At 45.1% G+C, this 17,480-nt stretch overlaps 1 protein-coding gene across 2 annotated transcripts in view; it reads right to left on the bottom strand.

The window, feature by feature from the left end:
• The window catches only part of PI4KA (phosphatidylinositol 4-kinase alpha), a 614,454-nt gene that overhangs the window by 437,040 nt on the left and 159,934 nt on the right, over nt 1-17,480 (bottom strand). For both annotated transcript variants that reach the window (XM_086942716.1, XM_086942717.1), the window contains exon 11: nt 6,985-7,176. In XM_086942716.1, the coding sequence (XP_086798842.1) occupies nt 6,985-7,176 (192 nt within the window). The remainder of the gene's footprint in view (nt 1-6,984; nt 7,177-17,480) is intronic.

Raw genomic sequence — 17,480 nt, 5'->3', positions numbered from 1 at the left:
GGTTTAGATATAGGTATACTATATCTAAGCAAGGGGTGCTTACACCCACTTGCCCCAGCTGAGTGTTCAGCCAGTTGTGTCAATTTAGATAGCCAGCCAGGGGTGGCAAAAGATATGCTGCAGCCCCTGGTAGGCCTTGGATGCACCTATGCCCTGGGCACCTATAGTGCACTGTACAGGGGCTGATAAGGTGACCCAAGCCAATCTAGTTATGCACCTAGGGTACATGGAATCCATTTTACAGAGAGAGCAGATAGCCTGGGGCCCTGATTAGCAGGGAACCAGGCCAACTAAGTCGAAAACCAGCTAAACACAGGGCAAAAAATCTGGGGTAACCATAGTCAGGTAGCCACCTTCCTACATATGGTGCAGCAGATTTTATATTTAACCCGCTGCCGAACAGGCAGCCAGTGAAGGCTGTCCAAAAGTAGGCGGGAGGGAGTCCTGGGCAAAGCATTAAGCACCAGTCTTGCCGCTGTGTTCTGGACCACTTGCAAACGATTTTTTTGTTCCTCATTGGCCGAGATGAGCAGGCCATTGCAGTAGTCCAGTCTACTGACCACCAAAGTCTGGACCAGAGTCTTACGATGATAATCAGGCAGAAATGGGAAAACGCGTCGTAGGAGTCCGATGGTATGGAAGCATAAACCAGCAACTTGATTGGCATGTTCTTTGAGCACCAGTGCCTGATCCAGACGCACACCAAGATTTTTAACGGTCTGTTTAGGACTCGGCACTGGCCCAAAATCTAGAGGCCACCATTCTGGGGACCACAAAAGCGATGTCAGTGGTGTTCCTCCTAACTTTACCTCATGACATCCCCCTAGCTGGACACCAGGGGCAAACCAAAACTTTGGAAAGGCTAGTTAGCCACTTCTACTGGCCCCTGATGAACCAAAAGGTGAAGGAGTTTATGAGCTCCTGTGTTACCTGTCAGGCCAATGGCAAGACAGGTGGCAAACCAAAGGCCCCCCCTGATACCACTGCCAGTGGTGGGGGTGCCCTTTGAAAGGTTATGGTGTGGACATTGTGGGTCCACTGGAGCCTCCGACAGCCTCAGGGAACAAATTAATTCTAGTAGTAGTGGATCATGCTACTAGGTACCCTGAAGCAATTCCCCTTAGGGTGACTACAGCTCCTGCAGTAGCCAAGGCCCTCCTGGGTGTCTTCACCCGGGTAGGGTTTCCTAAGGAGGTGGTTTCAGACAGAGGTACTAACTTCATGTCAGTTTACCTGAAACACATGTGGAAGGAGTGTGGGGTGCAGTACAATTCACTGCCCCATACCACCCACAAACCAATGGGCTTGTGGAGAGGTTCAACAAGACATTGAAAGGTTTGATCATGGGGCTCCCTGAAAACTCACAAGGAGATGGGATGTCCTGTTGCCATGCCTGCTTTTCGCTTATAGGGAAGTGCCACAGAAGGGAGTGGGGTTTTCACCCTTTGAACTTCTCTTTGGTCATCCTGTAAAGGGCCACTTTGTCTGGAAAGAGGGTTTGGAGAGGCCTCTCCAAGAACCCAAATAAGACATTGTGGACTATGTGCTTGGCCTTAGGGTCCAGAATGGCTGAGTACATGGACAAGGTATCCAAGAATCTTGATGCCAGCCAGGAGCTGCAGAAGCACTGGTATGACCAAAAAGCTGTCATGGTTGAATTTCAACCTGGACAACAGGTGTGGGGTTTGGAGCCAGTGGCACCAAGGGCTCTCCAAGACTAATGGAGGGTCCCTTACCCTATCCTGGAGAAAAATAGTGAGGTCACTTACTTAGTGGACCTGTGCACCAGCAGGACACCCAAAATGGTTATCCATGTGAACCGCCTGAAACTCTACAATGACAGGGCTGACCTCACCATGCTGATGGTGACTGATGATTAACAGGAAGCAGAGTGTGAACCTCTCCCTGATCTCCTCTCTTCCAGCCCAAAAGAAGGGTCAGTGGATGGAGTGGTCTTTTCAGACACCCTCTCGCCCCAACAGCAGACTGACTGCAAGCAAGTCTTGCAACAGTTTGCTAGCATCTTTTCCTTGACCCCTGGTCTGACCAGCTGGTGTACCCATGATGCGGACACTGGTGACAGTAACCCTGTCAAAAACAAAATCTATCAACAATCAGACCAAGTCAAGAAAAGCATCAAAGCAATACAAAAGGGGATGATGGACGGAGCGTTTGAGCAAATCAAACACTCACCTCCAGTCAACTGATCTGGGTATAATCCATCACCATTCTTTAGCTCACTCAGCCACCCCAGTTCAGACATGGCCTATAATCAAATCAGTCTGACCCTGTGCCTCATGGGAACAGTCTAGCCCGAACTGCCAAGCCATGTCTTCCCTGGACCGGAAACAAGCATCCTGGGACCGGTTTCGGATTCATAATCCTCATCAGCCAGGCTATCTTTAATCCAGTGGCCAAGTGAGCAAGGGACTCACGTCTGGGCAAACCCTGCCAACTTAGGGCGAACAAAGCTATACAAAAGGGGATGATGGACGGAGCGTTTGAGCAAATCAAACACTCACCCCCAGTCAATTGATCTGGGTATAATCCATCACCATTCTTTAGCTCACTCAGCCACCCCAGTTCAGACATGGCCATATGCAAATCAGTCTGACCCTGTGCCTCATGGGAACAGTCCAGCTCGAACTGCCAAGCCACGTCTTCCGTGGACCGGAAACAAGCATCCTGGGACCAGTTTCGGATTCATAATCCTCATCAGCCAGGCTATCTTCAATCCAGTGGCCAAGTGAGCAAGGGACTCACGTCTGAGCATACCCTGCCAACTTAGGGCGAACAAAGCGATACAAAAGGGGATGATGGACGGAGTCTTTGAGCAAATCAAACACTCACCCCCAGTCAACTGATCTGCGTATAATCCATCATTCCCTTTTGTATTGCTTTGTTCAATGAGGAAGGCCAAGACCAACCTGTTGCTTTTATAAGCAGGAGGCTACTCCCCAGAGAGCAGCGTTGGAGTGCCATTGAGAGGGAGTCCTTTGCTGTAGTTTGGTCCCTGAAGAAGTTGAGGCCCTACTTGTTTGGAACTCACTTCCTGGTTCAAACTGACCACAGACCTCTCAGATGGCTAATGCAGATGAAAGGGGAAAATCCAAAACTACTGAGATGGTCCATCTCTATACAGGGTATGGACTTTGAAGTGGAACACCGACCAGGGACTGCCCAACACCCCATGCCAATGTAGATGGACTTTCCAGGTTCTTCCACTTAGACAATGAAGACTACCAAAGGCAAGGTTAGTCTCATCACCTTTTACTTGGGGGAGGGGGGTTGTGTGAGAAAGCTCCATCTTTCTTGCCTTGGTATGCCCCCACTTTTTTCTGAACTGCTGATGTGCTTTGACTGAGTGTGGCCTGGGTTTCTGCCAACCAAGTACCCAGGGCCTGTGTTCCTTCCCTAAAACTGTGCTGAAACTAGAAACCCAATTGGCATCTCTAGCCACCTGTCCGCCCCTAGTAAATGGTACCCTAGGTACCCAGGGCATTGGGACCAGAGAAGACCCTTGAAGGCAGCACGTATTGTGCCACCCTCAGGGGTCCTGTACCCTGGCACCCACACACTGCCTTTGCAGGCTGAGTGCCTAAGTACAGAACTAAACCAAGAGTCGACATGGCACACATCCCCGTGTGCCATGCCCATAGAACCCACTGCCCTGGCATACTTCAGTCACCCCTCCAGCTGGGTGCCCTATGCCAGAGGTGTGGGCACAGGTGCATAAGCCCTGTGCCCCTACAGTACCCAGGGCCATTCCTGGGCACTGTAAGTGCAGTGATGCCATTAAGAGTATATGGTACTGGGAGGTTGTCATTACAAACTCCTCAGCACCATAATGGCTACACTGAAGGCTGCCAAGTTTAGTACCAAACTTCTCAACACCTTAAACCCGCACTGATGCCAGTGTGGGATTTAATGTGAAATGCACCCGAGGGCATCTTAGAGATGCCCTCTGAAAACCTAACCTCCAAACCACGTCTGGGCTGAGTGGCTGCAGAGGCTGCCACACAGCAGACATGTTGCTGGACCCCTGGGCTGAGAGCCCCCCGCTCTCCTGGGCCTGCAACAATGCATGTCCTGGGCGAGGTGCTAGGTCTCCTCCCCCAGGATGGGCAGGGTAAAGCTTCAAAGGCATGCCGCCTCTGTGAGCTTCTCCAGACCCTTTACTGTACCCAGCAACCGGCCCCCACCAGTTCTGACCCCCACTCTGGCGGGAAGACTGGCGGAAAAAACTACGTCAGGAAGGGGGGGTGCCAGCTTGTGCCAACCCCACCCCTCAGGTGGGGGAGAGGAGGTAAAGCACAACCCCGGGCTCCGTCCATCTTGTAGATGGGAAGCCCTGCCCAATCCCAGCTAGGTTCCTGCCCCCCTCCCACAGGAGAGGAGCAGGCTAGGGGTGTTCTCACCCCAGGACAGGGACCCATTGGTCCCTGTCCTTGCCCTATCTGTAACGCCCCTAAATTCAGTATTTAGGGGCTCCTTGAACCTTCCTTCCTCAGATCCCGATACGAAAAGAAGAAAGAAGATCAAGAAGAAGAAGACCCGCCGTGCAGCTGCTAACAACAGGACGACAACAACTGACTTGGCCCGAGCCCTACCGGCCTGTTGATCCTGGAACCTGCTCCTGCCTAATCCTAGCGACTCCTGCGGACAGCAACGTTGGGACACCCAGAGGATCTGCCTGCCTTGACCTTCTTAAAGTCTGGGACTCCCATCAGCAGAGGCTCTGCCGCAGCAACCCACCTGGTGCCAGCCAGGAAGCTCCGGACCAGCCCACTCTGCACCCGCCGAGCCCGGGCCGGGCCCAACCGAACGAAGACCACGAGAACGTCCCCAGGCGACTGGGAACCGAAGTCCAGTGCCCAAAGACCCTCCTCGACAAACCAGACGACGCCTGCAGACTCAGAACCAGGGGCCACCCCAACCGCGACCAGCTGAGGATAAGCTTTTCCGATACCCAAAGACACCCATGCACCAGGCGCCTTACAGCCCCCTCTGCCTCCCTTTGGGGTACCTACCTGTGCTCCAAGATCCCAACTTATCTCCCGAAGTGCTGGTCGGCCCTGGAGAGTCTCTGACCCCGAGCCTGCAGTCTTTGTTCCTTTTTGACCTTTCCCATTGGATAACATTGAGCGCCCGACAGCTCAAAAGCACCCTGCACCCAGCCGCCCGAGTGCCGCTGGCTGTGCCACCTTTGTCTTATCCTACTTCCCCCTTGTCCTGAGCAAGTGACAAGGAGCCCAGCTCACACAGCCACGTGGCCTGCTAGCCAGCAGCCACCAACCGAAGGCCCCCTTTCCCCCATTGGATATCATTAGGCCTAACTACCTCTGCACCCGGTCGGCCCTGTGATGCTGGGGCTGAACCAACTGTACCTACTTGACCTTGAGGGACCCCTGAGTCTATGCCCAGAACCATAACTTCACCAGCCAAGTACTCATCTTGAAACAGGTAACCCACTTACCTGCCATTGGATAACATTGACCAATTTTGACTCGAAAATTTTCCAAGTGTGAAGTTTTGAAAACTGAAAATATTCATACAAAATCAGCCAAATTCCGAAGTACTCACCTGTGATCGGATGGGGGGGGGGGGGGCGGGGGGCGGGGGGGGGGGGGGGGAGCCAGTACTGTACCTTTCAGCCCAGTAATGAACCGCAAAAGTAATCCTTACCGGATTTACTAGTAATCTGTATTTTCTCCATAGGAACCCATTTTCTCCCATTGAATAACTTTTAAAACAGCTTTATATTCATGAAAATTCATTACAGTAACTAAAACGTTTTTGCTAATCTGGTTTCAGTGTAGACCCCAGGACTGAATCTAGGATTTAGACCTGGAACTACTAAAGTAATCTACACTGTAATTAACTGTACTTTTAAGATAATAATCCATTGAGCTCAATGCTGAAGTGTGTCTAGACTTGTGTTGCCTTCAGCAACCCCTGAACCTATTGTGTTCACATACCCTATTGCTTCCTTGCAAAGTATTTACTTGAAAGTATTCATACCTAGCATAGTATATTTTTATGCCTGCTGGTTCTAAAAATAAAACAACTATATCTTTGGATATAAAAACAATTGGCCTGGAGTTCAGTCTTTGAGTATGTGAAATCTTTTGCTGACTGAGTGGGTACAACAAATGCTTTGCACTGCCCTCTGGTACTGCCTTACTGCTCGACCAAGCTACCACTTTGGAGAGTAAGGTCAGTCCTGACTTTAACCTCTGTTATACCTTTGGGGTTTGTGGACTCTATACACACTGTACCTTACTTTGGTCCAGTTTATATAGAGCCACGTTCTCACACTTATACAATGAAATATACAGACAGTGAGAAAATGGACGATGTTACACTGTAATGCATATTACCATGCATACAGTGGCAGCCAAGCATATTCAGTGACATTCAGAAAAGTGACATTCAGAAAAGTTTACTTGATGCTCTGATATGAGGAATGTATGTTCTATGAAATGTACATAGTGTGTCACGCACAGTGACACACGCTACAGTGCCACCTACCACAATGCAGCTTCCGCAATAAACACATGTAGTCACAAAGGAATACCGTAACAAACATAATAAGATAAATAGTAAAAACGAGCATACAAAAAGTGGCACCGAATCACAGAACAACATTCACTATTCGGACACTATACTAGTGTCAAAATGGCATGTACTGAAATAATGATCAGTGCAATGAGGCAGGCAACAAAGAAAGAACTGTTAAGTGCTATCAGAAAACAGGACCACAAGAGGAGTGTCCAACAGCGAGAGCTCAAAAAAGGCTTAACCCTAGTTTAAGAGGATACTGATTGACTTCGCTGCCACACTTGGTTTAGTGTGCAAAAACAAGAGTTCAGGTTCTTGATGCTCAGAATAGTGTCTTTGTGGGAAAGGAATGTAAATCTGCAGCTAAATAAATGAAGATGATAACAGTCTCCGTTTTGAAAAGGACCAACCCAGCATGGTTACCTTGCTCATCCTTGACCGCCCACACCATCAGATCCACACAGGCAGCGTTAGCTTGACAGCGCAGTTTCAGGGGACCCAGCTCGCTGTGTAGTCTGTCTACGTCATGCAGGATCTTTTGCAGCTCGGCCTGACTGCAGTTGAACTGCTCCAGCACAAAGTCATGGATCTCTTTAACAAAGGATGTTCCAAGGTCTGGAGAGGAAAAAGGACACAGTTCAAACTCAAACAGAAGTCTGTTAAGGTCACCTCGAAATGTAGAGCAGTGTTTATGTGTCAATCCTATCAAGAAAGATCAATCAGTTGATAACCAACAGATTGCAAAGCTTAGTTGCTTACCTTCAGGAACATTTTATTGATAGACATTATTGTGTTCAGGAAATGACCTGTGTAAAAATAACCCCAAGTGCCAGACTGGCACAAGATAAGTGTATCGCTTTTGATTAATGTGTACTAGAGACATTGAGGCAACACCAGGAGTGGAGCTGCAAGGTTCTTGACACACAGTAAAGACCCAGCCCATAAAGGCACCTCAGTAATGTAGTCGGTTTGGCCAGGACTCCACACAGCACATAGGCAAAGAAGAGACAGAGCAAACAGATAAAAAGCATTGCCTAACAAAGAAACTAAGAAAAAAAAGTTCAGAATGAGAGTAGAAAGGGTGACACAAAAGACAGTTCATTTTTTTAACTTGTTTTTTATTCAATAGGCGCAAAGTATACAGCATAAGACGACGACACACATGACAGCATCGTAGAAGACATAGTAGTACAGTCCTGCATAGCCAAAAGAGAAAATTAAACATACTACACAGTGGTCAACAAAGTGAGTCTGAGGGCCCATTACAGCATGAAACTCTGGAGCAATGTCTAACTATCAAACAATCAATCAATCATCGTTTGTTAAGCGCAGCTACTTAACCGAGTGGGTCTCAAGGCGCTGGTGGTCGGGGGTGGGAGGGGGGCGCAGGTCCAGGATGTTCAAGGAGGTCAGTCAAAGAGCCAGGTCTTGAGATCCTTTGTGAACTTGGAGAGTGTTGGTGTTTGTCAGAGGTGGAGTGGGAGGGTGTTCCATGCCTTGGCTACAAGGAAGAAGAAAGAGCTACCTCCTGTTCTGGTCTTCTTTATGCGAGGCTCCATAGCAAGGGATAGCTGAGCAGAGCGGAGGGATCTTTGGGGTGCGTGGAATGTGAAGTGGTAGTTTACGTACGCAGGTCTGGTTTTGTGGAGGGCTTTGTGGGTGCGGGTGAGAAGCTTTAAGGTGATTCTCTTCTCGATGGGGAGCAACTGCAGTGTACGAAGGTGCTGGGTGATGTGGCAGTGATGCGGTAGGTTGAGTACTAGTCTGGTGGAGGCGTTCTGAACATTCTGAAGTTTAACGGTGAGGTTCTTGTTGATTGTGGTGTAGAGGGCGTTGCTGTAGCCGAGTCTGCTGCTGATGAGGGCTTGGGTTACGGTCTTTCTGTGTTCGACGGGGATTCATTTGACGGTTTTTCATTGGAGTTGGACGGGGTGGAAACAGGACGATGAGACAGCATTGATTTGGCAGTCTCTTTTTTTTTTTTTTTTATTAAACAAGACAGTAGGGTGATATTGGTACATTTAATTTTTCGACTTTAGATACAATTTTTCATACAATAAACATGAGACAAACCAGACCTATACATTACTTCTATCGAATAAATTAAGTCAATCTTAAAGTGCTAGTGCAAAGTGGTAGAAGGAAAGCAATTAATCCAATACGTCAAATTCCCTGTTACATTGTACACAAACAAAGCATTTTAACTCCCCGAGGGTATCTTTACCCTTCTATAAAGTACAAAAAGCAGAATCATAGAAAGTTAAACGATAAACTACCACTAATGAAGTATTAATCAAAATTAACTAAATTATTTTATAATTTATCAAATACAAGAGCAGAAGAAAAGTGCAATGAGCTGCTAATTTGTAACTTCAAAAGTGCTATAGCAATATTAAAGTGCTAATGCCCGAACACGCACAATTAACAAATTACAAGGAGGGCTAAGAAAAAGACATTCGAATTTCTACTCTAGTTCCTATAACCCTATTAATTCAAGTACAGAAACATCCTATATAATAAAAATCTAATTCTAGAGTGACAGTGCAAAAATATACATCAGTGCTGCTGAATGGTTCATCAAATATTGGTATGGCAAAACCCATCAAAAAAAGCAGCAAAGTTATTATTACAATTATTAAAGTGCTGCTGCAATAAAGTGCAAAATATCCGAATAAAGTGCAAAAAGTGCGATAGCAGCTAGTGAAATATCAATTTCCTTTTATAAATTTCAACTTCTCAAAATATTTCCAATACTTTTCAAATCTTTTGATCGCACCCACCCTGCCAGCATAAGCTCTCTCAAATGAACATGTTCTTTTCATTTTATTGACCCATTTTAACTGACATGGGATTACCTCAGATTTCCAATTTTGTAAAATCATGGACCGTGCTACAGTAGTAGAAATAAAAATAAATGCTTCTTCTGAGTTATTAAACCTATTCCTATCTTTACAAATGCCAAAAAGGGCCACTTCTGCTTCAGGTAGCAGTGTTTTACCAGTTGCCAATTCCATGTCAGTAAAATCCCCTTCCAAAAAGATTCTAGCTTTGGACAAGAGAAAAACACATGATGCCAGCCGCCCTGACCATTTGTTTTGCATCTAAAGCATTTATTCTCATAGCCAGGGAATATTCTCTGCAAGGCCTCCGGGGTGTAATATACCATCCAGCGGGAGAGAAAGGACATTCGTTTAAAATTGGCTGCCCGGAGAGTTTTATATCCTTGCTGACATATTACTTCCCAGTCCTTTTCTGACAAAACGCACTGTGTTGTGAGGCTTATTTTGTCTAGATGTTTAAGAATTGCCTGAGGGGGTCCTGGAGGAAGTAGCCTTTTGTACCAGTATCCTATACCCTTATGTTTTTCCCCGTATAAGGCTGCTAACAAGGCATTGGGTGGAGTATCAGAGCCCCCTATCTCTTCTCTTATCAGATAAACCAGTTGTAAATAATCAAAAAACATAAGCCACCTAGGATATGCTCTATCTACAACTGTTTGCCAGCTAATTACCTTGTGTTGGGAAAGTAAATGTCTAATTTCACAAAAACCAGCTAATTCCCATTGTAGCAGATGGTTTTGAGAAATCTTGAGTCCCATTTTACCACATTCTAGTAATTTCAAAAAACTGGAGCCATCTGAGCCGCATTTTTTATACAAAAGTCGTAATCTTGAGGAGTACACTAGTAGTGTCTTATATCTTGTTTTCTTGGGCAGCCTGCTTCCTCAAGCATTTTATCAAGAAAGAAATTGTCTCTAGACTGTCTGGTCCTTAATAGTCCTGCCACTATATCAAAAAGGGTTGCTTCGTAATATGTTTTAAAATGGGGGAGAGCCAGCCCGCCCTGCTTTACAGAAAGTTGTACCACCGAGAGCTTAACTCTTGAGGCTTTTTTATTCCAGATAAATCTACTCATCATAGAATCGAGTTCCTTGAAATAGGCCATGTTGACTTTTATTGGAATATTACTAAAAAGGAATAAAACCAAGGGGAGTATGTTCATCTTAATCAAAGCAACTCTACCGATCAAAGTCAGGGGCAAGGAATCCCACTGTTCCAGCATGTTCTTAATTTTGTTCTTCAACTTAATATAATTCAACCCAAAAAGATCTTGATAGTCTCTAGTCACATAAATTCCTAGATATCTTATTGGATCCCGTTTTTCTGCTTGAGACTGGAGATTTGGTGGAAGAAAATCTAGATTGGAATTTAAAATAAGAACTTCCGTTTTCTTCTCATTGATCTTATACCCACCAATCTTTTCGTAGTCCTTAAGCTCTTTCATAAGATGTAGAATATTTTCTTTTTCTGGAGCTAAATACAAAACAATATCATCGGCAAATAATTTTAATTTTGACATTCCGCCAATAGGGGGTATTATTTCTTCATTGTTCCTTATTTTTATCACCAGCGGTTCAATGAAAAAGGTAAAAAGCAGGGGAGATAGAGGGCAACCTTGCCTAGTCCCGCGATTTATTTTAATCTTCCCTGCTTGCCTGGTGTTGACTATAACCTGAGCTGTTGCCCCTTCATAAATGTTCTGTAGCATACTAATAATCGGGGCCGGAAATCCAAAACAACCCAAGGAAAAAAATAACGCTGACCAGTTAACTAAATCAAATGCTTTTTCTGCATCGATCATCAGGATACATGCAGGAGTTGAATTAATATTAAAAAAAATCTAAAGCCTGTATCAAATATTCTGTGTTCGCTGCTATTGATCTACCGGCTATAAACCATGTCTGATCTTGATGGATTACTTCCTGTTCTGCAGACACAAATCTTTGGGCCCAGATTTTCATAAACACCTTATAGTCCGAATCCAGTAGACTGATTGGTCTGTAAGAATTTACCTCCTCTGGATTCTTATCTTTTTTAACAAAGCTGATAATTGTAGATTCTTTAAACTCAGAGGGAACCTTGCCACCTCTTCTGGTATAGTTAAATACATTTTTCAAGGGACCCTCCAGTTCCTTTAAAAATACCTTATAAAATTCTATCGGGAACCCGTCCAGGCCTGATACTTTTGCTCCTGCTGTTGTTTTTATACTTTTTGAATTTCCAGTATGCTTATTTCACTGCTTAATTGATTCCTCCTAAAATCAGAGATTTTGGGAATATCTAAGCTTTCGAAATAATCCTTGATTAATGTTCCCTCCACCTAAATATCTGTGGAGTAATTCTCTCGTAATGATCAAGGAATACTTTCGCAATTCCCTCGCTACGAGTCTCTATTCCACCCAGAGGATCTTGAATTTTTAGAATAATGGAAGATTCTTGTTTTTTTCTAATTGAATTAGCCAAAAGCTTCCCCATCAATTGACTATCCTCATAGAGCCTTTGCTGAAAGGCCTTCGAGCTATTTATCTCTTCGGCAGTCTCAATTGAGTTTGGAGTCCAGGATGACTCTGAGGTTGCATGCGTGGTCTGTGGGGGCGGGCCGATTTCCGAGGATGGAGTGCCACTAGGTGTTGTTCCAGGCTACAGGTTTCTGAGGGTGGGGTGCCACTAGGTGTCGTTCCGGGCATCGGGCTGTAGGCCCATGAGAAGTACCATCCACTTGGGGACTGCTTCCATTCTTTCTTCAAAGATATTTGGATTTGTTGGGTTCCTTGGATAGGGAGAGGACGAGTTTGGTGTCGTCCTCGTAGGATACAATGTTGAGTCCGTGGGTTCGGACGATGGGGGCGAGCGGGCCATGTAGATGTTGAACAGGGTGGGGCTGATGGAGGATCCATGGGGAACTCTGCAGGTGATCGGTGTAGAATCCGAGAGGAAAGGTGGGAGTCTGACCCACTGCTTTCTGTCAGAGAGGAATGAACGGATCCAGTCGAGGGCCTTGTCCTGGATTCCTGCGTCGTGGAGTCGGTTTGCCAAGGTGCGGTGAGAGCCTGTGTTGAAGGCTGCGGAGAGGTCCAGGAGGATGAGGGCTACAGCCGCCCCTATGTCAATGAGGGAGCAGATATTGTCTGTTGCGGCGAGGAAGGCAGTTTCAGTGCTGTGGTTTTTCCTGAAGCCAGATTGAGAGGTGTCGAGGATGTTGTTTTCTTCAATGAAGGAGGCAAGCTGGCTGTTGACTACTTTTTCGATGCTTTCGCCGGAGACAGGGGTAGAGAGATGTTTATCAAATTTACAGCACATACATGTGCATGTGTATTAGGGTGAGCAAAATGGAAAGCAAGAACTACACGAAGCAAGAAAAATTCAAACAAGAAAACAGCAACTAACAAAAGTGGCAGCGGCTGACCTATGAGTGTTCACCCTCCCCAGAGCCCCCATTCACGTGACGGGGAGAGGGAGCAAATCACAGCGGTCGGGGGGGGGTGGGGAGCTGGATCACCCCCCACATAAAGGAGGGGCGTCAGGGAAGGCAGAAAGTAAATGGCTCAATAATATATCCAAATCCCAGACCCAAGATAATTTCTCTGCTGCTTCAACTAGCACGCAGAAGCAGCATGCAAAAGACAAGTTGAAAAAATAATGATTTAAACCTACTAAAGAGTTAAAATTACACTCAAGGCAAACTTAAGAGCAATAATCCAAACCTGCAGCAGGGCCACAGGAGAACAAAGCCAACAATCAAACGAGAAACTGAGAGTAGCACAACCCAAGAATGCGAAAGTCCAACCAGTAATGACTCAAACATAGATGTAAGGAGGGCCAAATCAAGATGTCCGAATCAGCCTACCTCTAAACAAGAAAGAGAAGTAGTCTGCGCCTATATGACGATTGGGCATTTTGCCATAATTGGCTAACAGTCAGATGTAGAACAAATTCTAAAACATCATGTACTTAGGGATCTGGCCCTACAAAAATAACTAGTGCTTTGCACTAAAGCAATTATAACAAGAAACGGAAACAAATCCTCTTGAAATTCACAGTTTAATCTTTCCTCTGAGCTAGAAGAACGTAAACGTAAAAATAAACTAGACAACTGAATTTTTGAAACATCGGACCACCTTGAGAATTGAGGATGGTTTCCACAGACCGGACCGATTACTGAGCGAGATGACAAAGCAAAATCCTCCGTAAGACCAAGTAACCACACGGATATAAGAAGTCGTAAGACTTGAAGTTTCCGAAGTGAGTGCACTGAATTGCAGGATGACTGAAAAAGCAAACCACTGACTGATTCAGGGAGACAAGTTCTCTATTCTGAAGTCTTTAGGATGCAATCTGAGGAGACACATTTTTAGCCAATTAAAAATACAACGGAGTATTAAAATACAGAGGAAGAATCTAAATGGAATCTGGAAACTGTGCTTATTTAAGCCAAAGTCATCTAAATAGGGGAACAAATATTGACTTCTAAAAGCAAACACAAGCCTCCAGTATCGAAAGGACCCTTATGAACACTCTTGGAACACAATTCAGGCCAAAGCGGAGAGATATGTACTGAGGTTGTTGATTTTCAATAGCTAGAGTACTACTAAACTCTTCTTTAAGAGAAAAAGCACAGAAGAGACAATTGGTATTAAGAAGGTTGCCATCTCCATGACTGTGCCAGGCCTGAATCCCTTACTTAGAAGGATCAATGTTTGCTGCGCTACGAAGTACAACACTTCACTATTTAACACCTTGAATGCTATAGCAATTCATCCCGGATGCTGACCTCCCTTGAATCCCATTGTTCATGACGAGCTCAATTCGTCATGAGCACACGAGCAGTGTACTGCATGACGAGCTGAGTTCATCCTGAGCATGGAAGGGGTTAAGGGTCTCTTCAGAGGCCACTAGTAAGTTTGAGCTCAGTTGATAAAGGTACAAATTAGATGCCGACAAGTCTCTGTGCCAAAAAAAAGCTCAAAAAAGAAAATGTCAGACAACCTAATGTCTGCATTCTGCCTGTTCAGCATGAATAACAGGAACGGATCAAAGTGGTTGGTAATGAATCAATATCAACTTGTCCTAGGTGGGCAAAATGATACTCGCACATGGAAGGTTACACGTTTTATTTTAAAGCTGGAGCTTTTTTTCTTACAGCAAAGCTTTCTTATATTTTGAAAGCCATTGCAGCTAATTCCCAAAGATCTATGACAAGCATTTACAAAGCAATAGGTCTCGCAGAATTAAAGTTTGAGTTATTGGCATTGTGTATGACAATGCGTTACATAAACTTTTTAGCAAACTTTGAATTGGTGAGCAGTGAGAGTGCGTGCAAGAGTATGCTGTTCTTGAAAGCAGTGTGGTAGAGAGTGCAGGAATTTGGGTGACCTGAGCAATGTGGATGGGGTGAGATTACAGGAGTGAGTGTACCTCGACAAAATGTGTTTAATTGGATGCCAGTGAGATATGGAATGTGTGTGTGGTGTGTGCATCCGTGATTGTGTCTGGTTGTGTGCTTGAGAGTGAGAGAAAGAAAGAGAACCCTCTGAACGTTTAGTAGAGGGTCTACAGGGGTGTGTCTGCTTGGAGACAGTGGGGGCGATATATTGGGGAACGGAACGTGTTTTTCCTCTTCAAGCATTGACTGAAAGTGAGAGATAGAAAAATAAACATATGGGAACGAAGGAGGAAGAGAAAGACCTAAAACGTTCACAAAGAGAGAAAGCAGAAAGCTGCAAGAGAGAGATAAGGGGTCGGGGAGTGTCTGGTAGTGGACTAAAGAGGCCTGAGGTGGATTCAAGACTACAAATTCAAGGCGCCGACCTCTCAGCACAGAAACTCATTCCTTTACAAACTAAGCACTGCCTCGGATTAAGAATCAAATTGTGGACAGAGATTGTTGAATACTGAGGATGTGTTAAATAGGTATATCTATTCAGGGAAGTGAAACAAGAGGTCAGAATTGAAGAGGGAACCCAGTTAAGCTATAAAGCAAGAAAATTACATTTTCCCTTCCAAGGTAATACTGCAAAGTAGGTCAGTGAGACAGTTGAGTGGATTAGGTGCCTGCCGTAGACCTGCCAGCCAGAGTTTCAAATTACGGCAGGGCCAACTCTTCTGTTTATCCTTCTACTCAATGAACACAGTACTGTTGAGTTGTGTAACATTTATAAGTTATAAATGTTACACAATTCAACCAAATGTTATTGAGAAATTATAACGCCAATTGTTCAAGCACCTAGAGGCAGTTGTGTTTGGGAATATGAGCTATAAAATTATTCTTTATTTTGTTACTTAAGGTGTTTGAAATGTGCCCTTTACTTGCCCATGCTTTGGTGTGAAAAGTATGCAAAGTCGATCATTAGAGGTGGAATTTGGGCAGCACAGTGAACATCTAAGCACTCTAGCCGACTAATAGGACAAAGTAATATGCAAAGATGACATTGTGCTTATACTACAGAGCCGCAGGGCCCCTACCTTTGAAGGTAAACTTTCTCCAGGCATGTAGCCTATTTCTTCAGGGCGTCTTAGAAACGTATATGCGAAGATAAAATTCCCTGTTTTGCATATCTGTACTAAAACCAAGCAGAAGATGAAGGCGCTAGACCCCGTGCCAGATAAAGAAAGCATCGGCGCTTAACTACAGATTACATGGGATTTGTCCACTAACAGTTGAAGACAGGCTATAATTACTACTACTAATAAACCAGTAACGGGCACACTTGGTGCTAGCAAGGCCACCAGGTAGAACCTACCTGTGAAAACTGAAAGTGAGACATGTGACAGGGAGCTGCGAAGGTAGTGCCGTAGTCTGCGGAGAAAGAGGATGTGGCGAGCTGCGGTGTGCCCTCATCTGCACACGTCCCCCGGCCTCTGCTGTTCCCGGCCTCTGCCCGCCTTGTCCTCCTAGCAAGCCTTGTATTTTTGGAAATAAGCAAAAGTATCCCGCTAGGAATGCTTATTGGAGGACGGATGTCAGGATTTCCTGACGCGGGGCAGTAGCGCGACAGGCTTGAGGTCTCCTCCGGCCCTCAGACTGCAGGCGTCAGGCGGGAAGGGCTCAGCGCGCGGTGCTGGGGTACTCTGCTTCCACGCTGCCCTCCGCTTACACACACTCTGGCTTTAACGCCCAATCCGAAGATCAGCCGACATTTCGGTAACTTATCACAACCTCAACTCGAGTGTCATTTCACTTCCAGCACACATTTCTTTTCAGCAAATGCCGTAAGGTTCGGACTGCTGGTATTTATATTCAGGTAATTATGTCTCCTGACAAGACATCCTTTCAACAGGTAAAATACATTGGAACCGAGCGGGATGGTGTTCTGCCTCGTGGGATAAAATCTCAGATTCATGGGTATAGTGCCTACTACCACTGACGAGGCGCTGAGGTGTTTAGACCAGATATTTTCGGGGTTTTATCTCGGAGGAAAATAGTAAACTGAACGAAAATATTCGAAGCGATCTGAGAAATATAAGAATAACATCTTATTTGAATACATTCAATGTGTTAACATTATGAGAATATAAACTTTATTTTATAATCTGACTTCGAACGGCGTATAACTATGGATATGTTGCAAAATGTTTACCATGCTACTGTCAAGGTGTAGACAATTCAGCGACTGAGAAAGTCACTCAGGCTCGTCTTTATCATAAATATTTGCGAATTCAATATTTCAAAAATGTAAATTAGCTTATAACTAAACCATCCTGTTTATTATAAAAGACACAGGTCGAATACTAAGTACTTTGTCATTTATGTATTAAACATTGAAATGAAAAGAGGAAACACAGCAAACTCAACTACCTAATGTCCCAGAGTGTATGAACACCTGTTGCTCTGTGTTTGGCTGTAGAGGTGAATACATACATTTAAGGGATCGGCTTTTCGTTCGTGTTTCGTGTTTGTAAAAATATAGCATATACACACCCTAAAAGATATCCGATTCATGCACCCTTTTATCAACGTCCACATTTAACCTCCCCACATAAATCCCCGGAACCTGGGCAGGCCTTCCAAGAGAACCTCCCAAAAATCAGATTATATTTGCATGGGAGATGTATGTTGCCAGGCGGGTGACCTCCACGCAC

The sequence above is a fragment of the Lissotriton vulgaris genome, chromosome 11, assembly GCF_964263255.1.
Source record: "Lissotriton vulgaris chromosome 11, aLisVul1.2, whole genome shotgun sequence".
NCBI lineage: Eukaryota > Metazoa > Chordata > Amphibia > Caudata > Salamandridae > Lissotriton > Lissotriton vulgaris.
This window is presented reverse-complemented; position numbering and strand designations above follow the sequence as displayed.